General features: G+C 37.2%; 1 protein-coding gene across 2 annotated transcripts in view; it reads right to left on the bottom strand.

Moving 5' to 3' along the window:
* Window positions 1-17,682, bottom strand: part of pex14 (peroxisomal biogenesis factor 14) — a 62,465-nt gene that overhangs the window by 17,242 nt on the left and 27,541 nt on the right. The window contains exons 4-6 of one of the 2 annotated variants that reach the window (XM_023331490.1): window positions 12,028-12,153; window positions 7,301-7,377; window positions 4,603-4,705 (exon numbers count right to left, since the gene is read on the bottom strand). In XM_023331490.1, coding sequence (XP_023187258.1) covers window positions 4,603-4,705; window positions 7,301-7,377; window positions 12,028-12,153 — 306 coding nt within the window. Of the gene's footprint in view, window positions 1-4,602; window positions 4,706-7,300; window positions 7,381-12,027; window positions 12,154-17,682 lie in introns of both variants that reach the window. The other variant, XM_005808223.2, reaches the window with a different exon arrangement.

Genomic DNA, 17,682 nt, shown 5'->3' with positions numbered 1-17,682 from the left:
TGTACTCACTGCAAGTAACTTCACTGAATGAAGAACCAACTTGTTTTAAAAAAAACTACGTGAGATACAGACACACCTACAGTTTGGTTTCAAGTGAGACCTCTTGTTAATCCACAAACTTTGTTGTTTTAAAGTTATGCTCACTGCAAATATAAACACAATGTGCCCAAATACAACAGAAATGGATTTAAACACAAATAATTGTCTAATTGATTATTTGTGATGTACTTTGTTGCGTTGATCTGTTCAACAAACCCAAAGAAATCTTGCTCACTGCCGTTTTATGCCATTTCTTTAACAATAAAATCATTACTTCAATCAAACAGTTCACAGTCCAACTTTTCGCTTGTCTCATGAAAAAAATCTGGCTTCTTTTTGCTCAGATAGTTGTCAAAAAATGCACAAGTTCTTCCTCTGTGATATTTCCGATTTGAAGCCAAGAATATTAATAAAGTCAATGACTTTGGCCAGGCATGAATCAGAAGGAGACAGTAGCTGCGACGTGTGAGTGCACCCGTGCATGTGAGAGAATGTGCAGCTGCTGCGAGGAGGCTGCGCATTGTGTATTCAGTAAATTATTCAGTAAATACCTCGCTATAATGTACACTACATATGTCCAGGCCTGTCTCTGTCTTTAATGGCCAGCTGGTCACCAATATGGCTCCCACCAACAAAGAGTGCCCAAACAGCCTCGCAATTCCATTACAGCCTAGCCGTGCTGAAGGAGCTCCAAGATCCATTCATTAATTGTCCGTGTGAAGTTGTAGGCAAATCATAATGGGAGTCAAGGCCCTTTACTCTTAGCTGGGGCTGGTGAGAAAGACTAATGTGGTCCCCATTCAAAAGGATACATCACCTCATTGCGCCTGGCACTAGAGAAATACATGAACTTTAACAAAAGGGGGGTTCAAGCAATTGGCAGCAGCGAAGCAGTCGGTCGCTATTACTCAGTGCAGCGATGAGAGAGAAAGCAAGAGGGAGCGGAAGACAAAGGGGAAGCAGGGGGGAGAAAACTCTCAGTGTAATTGCAACCCCTCTCCCCAACTGTTAACTACAACAGTCATTAACTACGATAGCAGCTTGGCTACTGCAGTCATAGCAAATTAGTTCTACATGCTGGCTGAAGAAAAGACCAATGTTTTTTTTTTTCCTTCTTTTCATTGGAGTCTCACTTTCTCACTGGCAAAACATGAGAGCACTCCATTCCCTGTAATCCTGCCCTCGCTGACAAACTGAGTAGGGCGTTCCATGCTGGCAAATCTCCAAAAAACGATAAGTAGTAGCAAGAATAGGCAGTGAAATCGCCAGGGGAAGTGTGTTTGCATAGTTGGGAGAAAATGATCATAAAACAGCACATATTTGTTAATCAGATTCAGGGAGACACACCTTGCACGCCATCTCACACAATTCCTGCCCCTCCGCCTTCCTAGAGCAGCCAGGAAACAATAGAACGGGTGTGACCGAATAAAACGATAACAGCCATATTTTCAACTGTGGTTTTTCTTTTTTTCCTTTTTCACATGAGCTGGAAACGCAAATTCTACATTTGTTTTCATCTGAAGTTCAAGGGAATGTCCACCACATGTCTAAACAAATATCTGTTGGAAGTTCGTGGAAGTTTCCCACACGAGGGTACAAAGATAACATACAAAACACTGGTTGCTATGGAAATTTAAATGTGGTTGATTTTTAGTATCCATCTAAAAGATTATTACTGACAGATTATGACTGTATGTCTCCTATCTCAACATTTCTCTGTGTCCTATACTGAGTCTGTTAGCACTTTGCAAACATCTAAACTATCCACCAAGTCTTCACATTTTGTTTCTAGACCATCTTGGCATTATTTTGGGTTGGTCTTCATTGTTCACTTCTGTCAGGTGTTCAACTGGACTTTTTTTATATTCCTTAAGGAAAGCCACTTCTGTTCCAAATCACCTTTTTTGGGTTGACAACCCAAAAAAGTGATTATTATTATTAATCAAATAAAGCGTTGGGTTGACAACGCTTTATTTGTGCTTCACTCTGCACAATATACTGAATTTTTTTTAGGTATGGGCTGATAATTTATGAAAAAGATGCCAAAGTCAAAAGAGAAACCTTGAGAAAATTTGAAGAGCTAATTGTTGAAGATCACTTTAAATTATTGTTAAATTACAACAACGTCGTCTAGGTCCTTCCAGGCAAAGAAATAAAAAGGAAAAATCAGTTGAGGTTTAAAACATTTGCACTGTAATGTATTTCAGCTAATGTATCCTGAGGCTTCATCTCACCACACTGGGCATAAATCTTGAACAACAAACTGACAATGAGGAAAACCAGAATGCTTCAATTTACTGAGAGTCCTGTCCATCACCTACACATTCAAATGCATATGTGGGATCGTTAAGAACCATCCATTCATTTAACTTCACCTAACACCATGACTAGTCAGCTATTTTGCTGAAAACAAAATACCCAATGTACTTTTTCCCCCCCACTTTTTCTTCATGTAACAAAAATAACAAAAACACGGCTACACGTCTACATGTGCACACAGTTTATCTTTCATTTCCTCTACAATTTAAGAATTTACACCTAATGTCTGTGAGTGTGTAAAACTGAACTGAAATTATTTTTCATACAGTCTGCATACAGTCTTGGTAAATGCATATAGTTTTGGTAAATAAAGCTGATTCTAATACTTGTAAATATGCCACAGGGGTCAGTACCCATTGCTAGCAGTCGTTGGGAGAGAGGCAAAATACATCCTAGACAGTTTGCCAGTTTATGACATGCAGCATTACATTATTTTCCCAAATCTCATTATCAAAGAAATAAATGACTAAAATCGAGTCAACTTTATTGATCCCAAAAGGAAAATAGGCTCGGTTGACCGACTCTTTCTTGCTAGATCACACTGACCAGGCTTTCCAAACCTTAACATCTTGTTGAGTAATCTGTCATATTAAATTTCATTGTTCTATGGATATGTTTTATGGCCTATGTCGAGGTAAACCAAAGTTTTAAAAAATATTACAGTTTTAAAACCACTAAAATTGTCTGCCAGACTGTCCTTATAGTCTAATGTTCTTTAATGGGATATCAGAGAAAATGTGGGAGATTTTTCCAGCTGCATTGAGCTCCAAGTAGTTAGGGTTGCCACTTATACTGCTGCTGAGCCGATGAAAGACGGATTCAGACTTTTATTTTACCCAAGGAAAAAGAATCTGGCTGTTTGGATATCTTCCTGTCCCGCCCAAAAACCACTGACATTCGTGAGTTTTGAGCTAGCAGATCTGTCTGTATTTTATTAGACCAGCAAATGACAAATAGACTAAGCACTCAACAAAAGAACCACTTGAGTTCTATATATTCCATGTTTTGTTTTTATGTCTATGTATCAAAATTAAAATGTGTAAAAGTTAGTCTTAAAGGTAACATTATTGTAATTTAATATTGAATATTTAGATATTTCAGAAAATCAAAATAGAAGCAATTACGTAACACACCTTAGGAAAAAACACCTTTGTGTAAGTGGAGTGAAAGAGTGGTATTTTTATTTAACATTAACGTTGAGCCATCCCTATTTTCGCATCATTTATCTGCATAGTCAAAATCCTGAGCTTGAATGGGATGTTGAAAAGCCGTGGTTTGATGAAGTTTCGGTTGTGTGAGTAGGCATGCATAATTTGTTCTATCAATATACTGTGTTAAACATTAAACAAACTATTTTCCCTCACAACAGAGTAACAAGGAAGGACATTCTAGTGCTGTCACAGCACTGAACTTAAGCGTGCTTTGACTATCTTCAAAGGTTTTGCATAAATGAAACACGATATTGCCATGACAATTGAAACACAAAAACAGCCATCGCCTGCCGGAGACAGTTTTGCTCCTAACCTGCCTAAATGAACCGGGGACCGGTATGAATCATGTGAAAACACACTTCAGCTTAACACTACCGCTAACAAGACCTAAGTTTCTCAGAGTGCATCTCTCATTTACGCCTCCCTGGATTTTTAATTATACTGACAAAGAGCTGGAAAAGCAGTTCTCTCCCCTCATCTCTCTCCCCCCCTGTCTGACAGCCAGGTTGAGATTCCTCACCTGTCCAACACGGGAGCCGCACCTGTCACCGTGCACTTAATCACACTGGGGCCAGTGCTGAGCCCAGATACCACACAGTGCTGAGCTGCGCACACAAATCCCGAAAAAAAAAGAAAAAAAAAGCAAACACACACACACACAAAATTAAAATGAACTTTCAGCCCACCTACAGGGGAGAGGGTGGCTGACAATGATGGCGACGGAGGTTTCGGATGGGGGGTGAGGTTGTTGCGAAGATGGGGTGGCGGGTGGGTGGTGAATGAAGGGGGGTGGGTGGAGGGGTTGAGAAAAGTTGTCATTTCCCAACTCCTCATTAATATTCCGAGGTTAAGAGCTTTTCAGCGAAACGTAATTAATTGAGCCCGAGCCTGACAGTAAACAAGCAATTTCAAATTAAAGCGAAATGACAGCGGCGTCATTTGTTAAAAACGTGCGGGGCCCCCCGATTTTGGCGACAGATAAATGAGGGAAAATGTTAAGGAGGGAGAAAGTGATGAAGATATTAATCTTCACCTGTCTGTGTCAGCGTGCCACTCATTGCTGCAATGTTGCTTTCCATCCTCTGCAGATGCTTCTTGTCCTCTCGGCTCCCCATAATGAGGGGAAGGATGTATTTCTGCAATTAAAAGCATGGCACAAGATTACACTTCTCTCTGGTAGAAAGCAGAAGAAAGATGAGGAAAAAGACAAGGCCACCTCCATATGCCAGGTCAAAGAAGGCTTTGCTGATTGGATACAAGGCTGGTTGTCAAAGCTGCTATGTAACTTTGTGTGTTTTTCAACAGCAAAGAGTCAGAGCTGCTGTTAATGGTTGTTAATGAAGGTGGTTACATACATTTATTGTTCCAATCATTAGTAAGTTTGAGCATCAATCAGAAACCTTAATAGATGATTATTCAATTACGTAATTTGATAGGCAAATGAATAAAAAGGAAAATGATTACAAATCGTGTATGAGTATCTTTTATTGCATGTTTGGAAAAACACATCGATTGGAATTGAAAATAGTAACCAACAGTATCAAGATAATCATTTCTCTGCAGCAGCAAACACAAAAATGAATAATATCAATGTTTAATAGGCACAAGAAGGCATTTGTTAATCACTGTGAGGCCAACATTGGCTTCTCTATTTCTCCACTGACTCTGTTAACTCCTGAATGTTCATACTATCTAGGGGTTACAAAAGTATTTGTGTGCCCTAAACCTTAAGCCAGGCACAGCTATATGTGTTCTAATCTAATTTTTAGTATCAGACCAAAACAAAGTAGAGCAAAAATGCAATAAAAAAAAAAAATATATATATATATACAAATAAAAATCTGCATTTGCATTTAGTCCTCCTTGAGTCAATTTTATTAGTAGAAACATATTTCAAACACATTTCATTGCGATCATAGCTACAAGTTTTAAGTTTAGGCCAAAAAGTTTAATTTAAGTGTATTTTTTGCTGTGTCCCCCGCAAATCTGCAAACCCTACTTCCTGTGGCTTCTTTTTTTAACAATTCCTTTCTTCTTGCTAATGCTGTATGAAGGGCAGCCTGTTGACAGCATGAATAATACTCATCTTGATAACTGATTTCTGCAGCTTCCCCAGAGCAACTATAGTCCACTTGGCTGCTTCCAATAAAGTTCTTTCTGCCTGGCATGTCGCTTTGACCAGATACTTTAACCAGATATTCTTGTTGATTAGTAGTTTTCTTAAACTCTCCTTTTCCTGATGATGAATTAAACAATGTTCCATGGGACAATCAAAGTTTGAGACATTGTTTTTTTGAGCCGACCCCAATTTTAAAACTCTATAACTTTCTCCCTGACCTGTTTGCTTGGTCTTTGTAATGCCATTTGTTTACTGACAAAAAAACCTTTGAGGCCTTCAGAGGGCAGCCAGATTTATGCTGAAATGAAATTATTCATAGACTATTCTGAAACCAGGTGGCTTCTGAAGACAACTGGTTGCACTAGATTTTACTTAGGGTCATTAGCATAAAGAGAAAATGCAAACACGACAAAAATGTCCAGATTTTAGGTTGTGAAAACTTCTTAAAACCCATTTAGTATGTTTCTTCCAATTGACAATTATGCACCACTTCGTGTTGGAAAGACAGAAAGAATCTCTGTAAAATACACTGCAGTGTAAATTGTAATTTAAAAAATGTGAAAACAAGACACAAAAGAGGTACTAATACTTTTGCAAAGCAATTCACACACTTAGTGGAGGAAAAAATATAACTCCCAGTTTCAAACCCTTTGCCGGGTTTTCTCTCCAACTCAAGAGGCAAGATGTCACACTGGTGCAAGTAATAAACACTTTTTTGAGAAGAAAAAAAAAAGATTAAAAAGGTGTCAACACATGGTAATTAATGAGTGGGTTGCTGTGAGTGTGGTGTTTACAAGGCAGACCATAACATAAATAAAGTCTGCACAGAATCTTGGACATATGGTGCGACTGGCGCTACACTACAGCGACATGACAGCAACCTGTGCCATCCCACCAGGGATTCCTACCTACCAAACAAGGGAAGCATTTTTCCATGTAGGAATCTGTGGGCTGGGACTGTGTGTGCTTTTTTGCCTGAAGACACAGAAAAACAGGAATGTGCTCATCCAGCCTTACAAAACACTCTGCGGGGAGAGTAAATGATAGCAAAAAGGCGTCTAAAGAAAACCTTGCTGTATGTGCCATCTTATGTTCTCTGTTTCTCTCTCCTACACACGCAAAGTGGAATTGCCTGTCATCTAGGTCAGAAACTGCTGCTAAGGCTCCTGGCCTCTTTTAAAACTAGACTAATGGTTTCCACATGTCATTTAGAGTACAACAAGCACTGTGGGATTAGTGTCACTGTGGACAAGGAACCTCATGAGCTCATGTTCAAGCCCAATAAAAATCAGGGGGTTTATTTTAGTCTGTAATATGTCCAAAAAACAAGTTCTGTGCTGTGCTGGCAAATACACTTTTCAAAGGAAAAATAAGAGGATAGAATGAGATCATGCTCTGACGTCAAGCATGGTTACTTCAAAAACAAGACCGGAGTGATGCTGCGTGCTGCAGTGGCGCCTTCAGTTTGTCTTAGACTGAAGTGAACATATTTCAATGCAATATGAAGGAGAGGAGATACATGCAGCGTGGAGCCTGCTAATATGTTTGTCGAGCTTTTACTGTGATATGAAATTGAGGAAGGAAACGGCCATTATGCTGTGGTGGGACTTGCCTTGTAAAGCTGATGAAAGCCAAATGCGATGCCAACCATAATGATGGTGAGCGCTCCGTAGTCTCTCCATCTGTAGCCTGCTGGAAATAGAAAAAAAAAGGTAAAAATAATAAAATAGAAAAAAAAAGAGATTAAACCCTGATCTTTAGACACAACAAACTATATTATATCCAAAATATAAGGACATATATAAAGTAATGATACTACACTCATATTTCATGAGCAACAGCCTAGGAAAAATATTTTTACATGGAAAGAAATTACATTTTTGCATTTTGTCACATTGGAACCACAAACTGGTCTGCATGGATGGCACATTGTTTTCTAAATTTCTGCAGTTTAATCCTAGCATATATCCATGATTTTTGTGTGTTTTATGAATATGTCAGAGGTCTGCAGGAACATTAGTGAACAAAAGGCATGATGACAAACAACAAACCCCGCAGACAGGTCAAGTTATAAAGTTTAAAGTAGATATAGGCAATATAATGATCTTCCAAGTGTTTAACATGTCACAAAGCTCTGTTCCATCCACTATTTGAATATGGCACCTCTGAAAAACAACCAAGATATAGTAGTCCATCTAACTTAGGGCAAGGGGAGCATTAATCAGACAAGCAGTCAAGAGACTGTGCACAAATCCATGGCTCAAGTGTGAGAATCTGTCTACTGGAATTAGTTGTGAGATCTGGTCTGTATGGAGGAGTTATAAGAAGCAAGTGAAAAGAAGAGATATGTGGAAGAAGGATCTCTGGTCAAACAAGACCAAAAGTTAGCTTTTGCATGCAAACTAATCTGTGGGATAATCTGTGGGACGCTGCAATTTGCCCTGAAAATACATTTACACAGTAAAACATGGTGGAGGCAGAATAATGCTGATAATAATAATGCTGTTCCTTCCTTCTGTAGGAAATTCAATGAGAACCTGTGGGAAGACATTCAATCTAATTGAACTTAAGCTTTTTTCTGTTTTTGCAAAGGCAGGCGGGCAAAAATATCAATACCTAGATGTGTAAAGCCGATACCGACATGCTCCAAAAGACTTCAATTGTAGCCAAAAAAAGTGATTCTACAAAGTAGTGACTTGGAAGACACTTTTAGATTGTATTTGTAATGTTATGAACCATTTATCCTTCTACAGTAATTAGCTGTCTTTTCTTGGACTATAAATTAAAATCCTTATCAAACTTAATAAAGATTGAATGACTGAAAAAGTCACCATCACCAAATATTAGAAAAGATTTGCAGCATGATTAAATGGAGTATCTGATAAGCTGTGGTGATTAGAATGAAATACTTTTTTAAGTATAAACAGTATTTGCACAGAAAGCACCTAAGATGAACAAAAACATAAAAGAGTGTTTCTGTGCATTTTGAAGCTGACTGTCTTGCTGAGTGACAGATGATGTGAAAGTGTGTCATTGTGCAAGCTGTCATCTGGGTAGGCCAACTGCCTGTCAAGGTGGAAATTCCCCACTTAAGAGAGGCATTCAACTGAAAATGTCACTAAGCAACACGTCTAGAGGAAGCATGCGAGTTTTTCTTTTATTTACTCCAGCGAGGGAAAAATGAATACAAATTATTTGAGGCTAACCCCACTTGAAGCACACCATTGATATTCTATTACAAGTCTGATTTCACCTAATGGGTTATGTGGTGCATGTTTACTGGCTTGAAGTGAGTAAACTACATTGATCTTTTTGCCTTAGCACTTGTGATTTTACATGCAAATAAAACGGAAGACCCTCTCAGGCAGAAATGTATGGTATATTTCCAGGGTGAATGTCGTTTTATTTTCCTGCCTCAAGGTTATGTTTCACTGCTGCAGCGTCATTCGTTGAACCTCTAACCTTTCCCATTGAATTTTTTTTTTAAATCATCCATATGATAACCATATAAATTTGGGTCTTCATCAACATTAAAGCTGGGATAGACTGTCAGCCATCCCAGAATGCCAGGCTTATGAAAGGCCTGAAAGTCCTTGGGATGGGGTGTTGACCCTGATGATGCCTGAATGCATCACTAGGGCTCACCCATTGCTCTTACCCTCTCTGCTTTAGGGCTTTTCATTCTTCCTTTGTCTTTCCCCCTTTCTTTCCCACTTCCACACTGCCATCTTCCTCTTTTTTATTTGGTCACTTAGGCTGTGAAACCGTGGACTCCATCCCCCGTTTTTCCAATCTCCTCTCAAATTTATTGGGTTCAGTGGAGGCCTTCCTGTCCTTCTACTGTGTGGAAATAGAGATCAGAGTATCCATTACTGCGACAGAGATGGATGCGGGTCCCTGTGCACCGTCCCCATAAGAAGGACATCAGAGGCAGGTAGCCCCCTCTTTTGAGCATGACCCCCCATACAAGACGACCAGCTCTCACCTCATTATGCAGCTCCCTTATAGCCGTTTTGATATAAAACCCCCTACTACGGACGGAGAGCTGCGAGTCTCCCTAACTACATGGCCATCCCATCAACATCACTTTCATTACAAAACATGAGATGCCGGGGAGTCAAGGACAGTGTGGTAATAAATGAGGGTGGAATACATCTGGAATCATTGTCATATGGGTTAAGCATTATGCGGACTTCATTCTGCATTGGGAAATCAGTGGACAGAGGATTCACAACCCCCTGAAGTAATAAAGATACAGATTGTGGTGTAGGGTCTTGCCAGGCTGGGACCCCAACAGAAATGGAACGCTGCGGGACGTCATGGGCTTCATATGTGCGCTGTTATGTTCTATTTGTCTTTAAAATCACGGTAAATGAATTAACCACATAACTTCAGTATATAAATTAATGCTGAATGGGACATCTGTAACAGCAAATGAGCAGAAGAAAAAACTAACAAGTTTTGTAACTTGGACAAAAACAAGTTGATTTAGTGGAAATAAGAAAGTGTACCTAAATATAAAAGTCACAAACAAGAGTGTGAGAGTTTTCAACTACTTATAAGTTGGTTAGGATCCAGTTGCAATGAGTCAGGCATCCTAAGGACAACAGAGCTGTTTGGTCAAAGTTAAACAGGTTAGTTAATCTGATTAATCTGGCTAGGAATAAAGAGTAACATGAAATCTGGTGCACAAGCACACAAAAAAGTGGTGCAGTTTCCTTACAGTGTGAAATGCAGACAGACTACCCAGTGAATTAAAGAGAGCAAGTGATGTTCCCAGTTCTTAACTGGAAATAGATCACAATTATTCATACCCTTTGTAGAGTTTGTTTAAAAATTCTTCTCCTTCAACCAAGAAGTTTGTTTCTGATTAGAAATTAGACAGGCATCAAGTGATAACAAAACACTAAAAATTTAGTATTAATGCCAAATAAAATTTTATTTAAGAAATGGCATATCAACAATTATTAATACTCTTCCCAAAAATAAATGCAAGATCCTCTTTGCCATCACCCTAATATTTAGTTCAACAGATTCAGTCAGGCCTTTTGCTGAGCCTCTCCAAAACATTAATTTCGCTTCTAGTCAGAGCAAACATGTTGGTGAAATGTCAAATTTATGTTAAAGCTAAATCTGCTAGCAGTATGAACAGTTTTGGTCTTCATTTCAGATTAATTAAATTCTCTTCAGCCACAGCAGCAAGTCATTCGATCTTGCTCTGCTTCTTTCCTCCTGTACTGCAGCATCTGTCTAATGTATACAGAGCAACAGGGTGGCCTCACTGACTCGCTTATGGCAAGACATTGTAACATTTAGTAGTCTGGGACAACATTTAAAGAAAAAAAAACAAAACAATCCAGTGCAATTTCTTCTACTTAAAATCAATATTCAGAAATCTAAAATGGAGTTCTTGTCCAATGGAACAAGCTGTTCCAATGGACTTCTAGTCCAATAGACTTCATATAGCATTCTGGGACGTCACATTTCCCATTCATGTGTACTGGGATGACAGGTGTACTGTTCAACAAGTACTTTGTTCCTCTCTACAATGAAGATTGTGAAAAGAGGATCTGTAATTCTTACAAGAGGAAACAGCCACTACAGAGATATTCAAGTCAAATGGGAGTCAGAATGAAATAGGTGAGTTTTTGATAAAATGTTAAAACAGCCTACCACACTTTCATGCTGCTCATGCAGAACAGTGATAGCATGCAAAATGAGCAGCTGTCATAACAGCGTGGTATTGTCCAGGATGTTTGGTACGGTGTCAAAAGAAGTGTAGTTTGAAGTAATCTAAACCAAACGGTGTATTTTTCCCTATACAATAGTCCCCTGTGCAATACTAATGTGAGAAGGTTGCCAAATCTTTAAAGAGTATAGGCAAACTGTATTTTTTTATGTAGAGTAAATTATGTTTAATTTTTTTCTTTTTTTGACGCATTTTCTGTTCATTCCTTAGACTGTATAATGATTTTTCTTTTAAATAAGAAAATTGAAGAGCAAAAGAAATTGCTGCAGGATTAGAAAAATTATATTCAGCGGACTAAATTCATGGGTAAAAAATTTTTTTTATAAAATCAGTTGATCTTCTACTGCAGAGGTGTCCAAGTACAGTCCTGGAGAGATATCAGCCGCCTGCAACGTTTAAAATCTTTTTTTTTTTTTAGATGAAGAAGTGAATGCTTACGACGGGATTCAGATGTTTTGGAGAAGGAAGGCATCTAAAAATTGTGAGATAGTCGTTCTCAAAGACTGGACTTGAGCATCTCTGACTGACTTTATGCTAAATTATTAGCCAATAGTTCACAGGGAAAAAAATGGCCTACAAGACGTACTTACTGGGTGGTACAGGAGTTAGCTGAGCTGCATAAGGTGGAGTCGGGAGTCCCACAGGGCTCAAAGGCAAGACTTCCTCTGTGCTGCCAGAGCGCTGGATGGCCAACTCTACCTCTTCATCAGTGAGTCCTGAAATGAACACGAATGAACCCTTGAAGACATTCGAAGCACGCTCAACGTCTGCACATTAAGGTGAATAACCAAATGGCTCCTTTGCTATAATAACCTAACTTTATATACTTCCCAAGCTTCCAACAAATCTTTTAAGTACAATTCAGAGAGTATTTCAAATCTCCTCCAATTGAACCTGCCCTGCTTCTCAAAAATGTATTTTCATTTTATAATTCAGAGAGACCATCGAGACTTTTAGGGACATCCATCAAAGGAAGTGCAGAAAGGTTCACACAATGAAATCTGAACCTCTGCTACCCTATTAACTGCCACCAAAGGCAAAGAAAATCAGAGTCTGTCCATTTCTTCAGTTATATTTCCCATGTGGAGATTTCATACACCCCAGACAGCGAAAATGCATTATTTTAATTTCTTCATTGTAATGTAAATGTATTACATAATTTTGCAAATGCCAATATAATTTAATCTTCAGATATTTTTAATGATTTTAGTGATGATTAAATTGCAAAGGGCTCCCAGATGGAGAATCAGAGAGGAGGAGGAGAAAAAAAAATCTAATATGAACATTTCCTTTTGTGGCAAGAAAGGATTTTATTTCAGCTACCATATGCTGCCATTGCTGTGGGTCTCATCATTTAATGAGTATCTTGGTCTAAACAAAGGGAAATAATTACGCAACTTATGATAAAACTATATTAAAAACAACGTTAACTCATTTATAATAAAACAATTAAAAGGAAAGCCATAGACAACAAGCAAGAACTAGGCCTAGTTCCAAAATACTGAATCATATTTGATTCGTAATAAGAACAATAAAAAAATCTGTGCAGTTCTTCTTGATTTAGCTTAAAAGGGTCCAAGTAATCTGGGGCTTCAAAAAAATGTATATATTTTTTCTGTTTAATAAAGAATGCAGTGATTTCTTAAAGTAGTCTTTGATGATTTAGAGAATCAACACATCTGTCTTCATCCATTGGGAAACAGTAAGCAAATGCAAAGGAGTCAGATGCAATTTTCTTTTTTACAATTGACTGAGATTTTAATATCCTTTACTTCATAAAAACTACTTTTTTACCTAGTTACACTCTTTTTTCATTCCTTATTCTTAAAAGACCAATATGTAAACGAGCTATAATAAACATTTTGAGAATTTGCATTTGAATGCATTTTTTATTCTTGCGATCAACAAAGACCATCAGTTTTTGTTCTGGTCTCCTGTAAAGATTTTAGTTTAAAATACACATCTTATTTATTCAAAGCACTTAAATAATGTTTTATGACATGTTCAACTTTAAAAGATAAATCTTTCAAATAAAAAATAAAAGAGTAGTATTTTCAATTCTCACCAAATAGATCCAAGGAACATTAAAGATTTATAAAAATAGTGACTTGATGTTGATATTGACTGATATGAAAATGTTATTGTGATAGGATTTCTGTCCATATTTACCAGCTCTAGCATAAATATAGTAATATAAATTCATATCTTTAGAAACAAGAATGCTGTTGTGAAGAAAATCATGTTGGATCAAAACATCTGTGCTGTTGAAAACAATTGTTCAATTCTAATTGTTTTACTCAATTAGAATAGTTCTCGAGGAACAACAAAATTTCATAAATCTCCTAAATTTATAAATCTCCTAAAACAATTCTAATCGTTTTTCTCAAGAACACTTGTTAATGTAGGTGTGACTTTAAAAACCTAAAGCAAAATATTTTATTATTCAATTTAACATTATTAAATAAATTACTTATTTACTAATCAATTTCTCCAATGAGAATATTTAATATTTGTTAATAAATCCAAATTGTTTTCAGTGTCAGATTAGTCAGAATATTGGGTTTAATTTTAAATAATACAAAAATAATAATAATAAGGATTTGATCAACTCTTTGTATCAACAAACAAAAATGCACATAATCAACTTGTTTCATAAATCTCCAAAACAACTTACAGCAATAAATGATCTCTGGTCACCTATTAAAAATTCACACAGGACTGACCATGAGAACTGTTGGATAACTAAATGAAAATCTTGGCAAGGCTGCAGTTTACAGCAGGTCTTTAGTGCCAGGAAGTGGTGCAAGTCATGTGCTGAGTTTGTGTAGTGAGACTGCACAGTCAAATAAGCAATAATGTGTCCCTGGACTCCTGATTCATCTGACCACAGCAGACTGCATGGTGACAGACTATTGAGTGAGATCTCAGTTTACCCAAATAAAGGGAAGAAATAGCATAAAAGACAATCAGTTTCTCCTTGAAACGTAAGGTCTTTTTGTTTGTTTTTTGTTACTGCATTTGGGCCCCTACTGAGATTAATATATGTGCATTTTAATAGCCATCGCCATCTTTGATGTTCGCATTGCAGTTTTATGAAGTATATAATCTAAAAGATGGAAATTCCTGTTTTCAAGTTAAACTACAGCTCGCTAAATTGGTTGTAGACTCTGATCTGCCTATTTGCTGAGAGGAGGACCACAACAAATAAAAGAAGCCTTAGATCCAGAAGAAAAAGGAACGAGGTGAAAGTGAGTTTTACATATAAAAGGAAAAGACAAAAAAGGGATTGGGGATTTATTATGGGTTCCAAAACCTGTGGAATGACCCCTGGACCCCCATTTCAGAACAACCTGTGTAGAGATGAATTTTTAAGACATAAATTATACCTAATGACGACACCATAAAAAAAAGAACAATAATGGAAAGCTATTCTGTATTTCATTATACTGTATTATTTGCTGCACCTGATACACGTAGTGCCTGTTTATGAGTCACCGTATTAGCAGATGCTCTGCCAAAGCATTTGCTTTGACCTTGCCATTCTCATTGGGGCATGAAATTACGGTGCTGGCACCTCGATATTACAGCTATAAATACTGTAAACTGCATATCTGGGCAACGTTTTCTATTGTCTTTCAACATAAACCTGATCGGTATTTATTTAAAGGAAAACCCATTGCTCGTCAGGTTATTTACAGCTCTATTTTCAGAGGCTCATATTCCCTGGGCATCTTTTAAGGGCAAAGAGGCAGCAAGGCTCTAACATTAAATCTATTTCTCCGATTTTGGCACTTCTAGGGTTTATGGGTCAGGACCCAGCTCGGACAGCCAATTATAAAAGTTGCTTACTAAAATATTTTGTGTAATAAAAGGTGAATGCCTTTGCTGCTGCCCTCCAAGTCGTGGAGCATGAATTTGCCCTTGAGTGAGAATTACTTGCATTTTGAATATCATATTTTAAAAAAAATGTATGGCAGTGGGGGTCATAAATAGATGGAGGTCAATGGGTTATTAAAGAAAACTTCAGCCAGTTTCTCACGTTGCCGTGACGAGGGGGATTATACAAGTCGTTTGGTTCTGTAGAACCGCTTGAAAATGCCATGCCCTAAATAATGACCACTCTCATAGAGTATTCATTTATGTATTAAAAATATGACTCTGTTCTCATTTCCCTGCTTTACTGCCTTGTACTGATGACAAAGTGGGCAAGGCCTCGGCTAGGTGGCGCCGTGGAGTAATTTATAACCACATCAATCCCTTTACCTTCCTCACAGGCCTTGGTCATTGTCATTTTTGTCCGAGAGGTGAGTCACATAACCCCACTTACAAACAACATCCTATTAATATCTGGGATGATGAACCCTACCCTTACCTTCATACCAGGTATGGTAATAGACAAAAAGCCCACCTGTAATCCCCCTGACCCTGGAACATCGGCATTCCACTCAGGGTGAAATCTATTAGTATCATTTATTCAACACAATAATAACCAGGAAGGCATTCAAATGTAAAATAGAATTTCCTATGGGTACAAAATGGACTGTATTTTATAGGCTAACGGTCCCTCTAATACAATAATGCTTTACTTTATCTAAATTAAACTGTATTGGTTTAAGTAATTGTTTACTGGGGAAAAAACTGGCAAACATTTTTACAAGTAAAGACAAAATAAAAATACTAACTAATATGGAGCTAATTTAAGAACCAACAAACAAAAACAAACTGCTTTTATCACAACACTTTGTGGTATTTATTGAAATAATAAAAGTAACTTAAAAATTTACTTTTGTTACCAAATATGTCAGCATATTCATAGAGAGCCATACAAACAAAAGCAAGCACTGCTCTGAAAATAGATTACCCGTTATCAGATGGGTTACTTCAGTACACAAGTTAAGATTAAACACTGCAACTTTAGGATTAATGTCACAACCACTGAATTCAATCACGTTTTTAAAGTGGACTATTTACCGAACCAGTGGAATTTAAGTGCTCCAAACAGGTAAACTAACCATTCCAACAGTACAGTACATCAGTCAGAAGAAAGAAGCCATATTGGATTCTGAGGCCAGGGTTGGCTTATAAACTTCTAATTTTATTATTATTTTTACACAGCTTTAGGTAAGCTGTTTATATTTTCAAACAATAAATAAGTAAAAGTGGACACCAGCAGAAATATTGCCAAAATTTAAATAAATGTATAGAATTAGCAAAAAGTAGCAGTACTAACTTACTTGTTTTTAGTTGTGAATATACTTTTCTTATCTTATTACCGTAATCCATTGTTTTCTTGTAATTTAAATATACTGTATATGTTTTTAGTTACTTTCAATTTACCATTTTGCTTTCTAGAGATTGTAAAAGTCTGCCATATTTAATTAGTTGAGATTCCTTTTATATGATGCACTTGAACAAATCTGTTAATGGCTTTGAAGGCAACAGATACACAGTTTCTCACAATTCAAAGAGGAAATATTCATGATTTCAATATCGACCAAAATATTTTCTGATCATATTTTATTTCCTTTGATCAACTCTTGGTAAGGTACTAGAAAAAAATGTATATGTAGACAGTAAATATAAATGTGTATTTGCTGTGGTTGTACTTATTTTGAAAAGGTTTTGAGCACCTCGGCTCTGATTACGTTCAGCTTTGTAATCAAGTGATGTCAGTTCAGGGGCCACGGTCAAAGTGACACGTTGAAAGCTGGAAAATGCTCTTGACTTTGTCCTGAGAATTTGATTTTTGTGGTAATTATGTGTGAAACTGCTAATCGTCTGGGCTAAATGGTGGAGCCAAAATGGGGCTCTATGCTCTTTTAGTTGTTGCAACTGTTAATTGTAGAAGACACAGACGGCACAATTTCCTAGACTCATCTGTCGCGCATTATATTTCACTCAAACAGGTTAAAATTTAACAGAGCTTTGTGAGGAGCAAAATTGCTTCAAGATTGTTGTATGACAGTGGAAAATGCAATTCATTTGCACTCTTCTGTTACAGAACAAAAAGCATCTTGATTTTCACTCCATCAAAGTGACAAACTTTCAATATTTCAGCCAGTTTATTCAACTTCAAGGACTTAAGAAGGGCAGGAGGAATATTGGACTGCATAATAGCCAATTCATTCTCTGAAATTGACGGGAGAAAGGAAAACAGAAAATTATATTTTTCAATGAATATTGAAATAAACTACGTTATTATGATCACTTTAAAAAAAAAGAAAAATGTGTCCAGAGAGGCATCC

Source organism: Xiphophorus maculatus, chromosome 1 (genome assembly GCF_002775205.1).
Source record: "Xiphophorus maculatus strain JP 163 A chromosome 1, X_maculatus-5.0-male, whole genome shotgun sequence".
In the NCBI taxonomy this organism is placed as follows: domain Eukaryota; kingdom Metazoa; phylum Chordata; class Actinopteri; order Cyprinodontiformes; family Poeciliidae; genus Xiphophorus; species Xiphophorus maculatus.
Note: the sequence above shows the minus strand (reverse complement) of the source record. Positions and strands in the feature narration are given on the sequence as shown.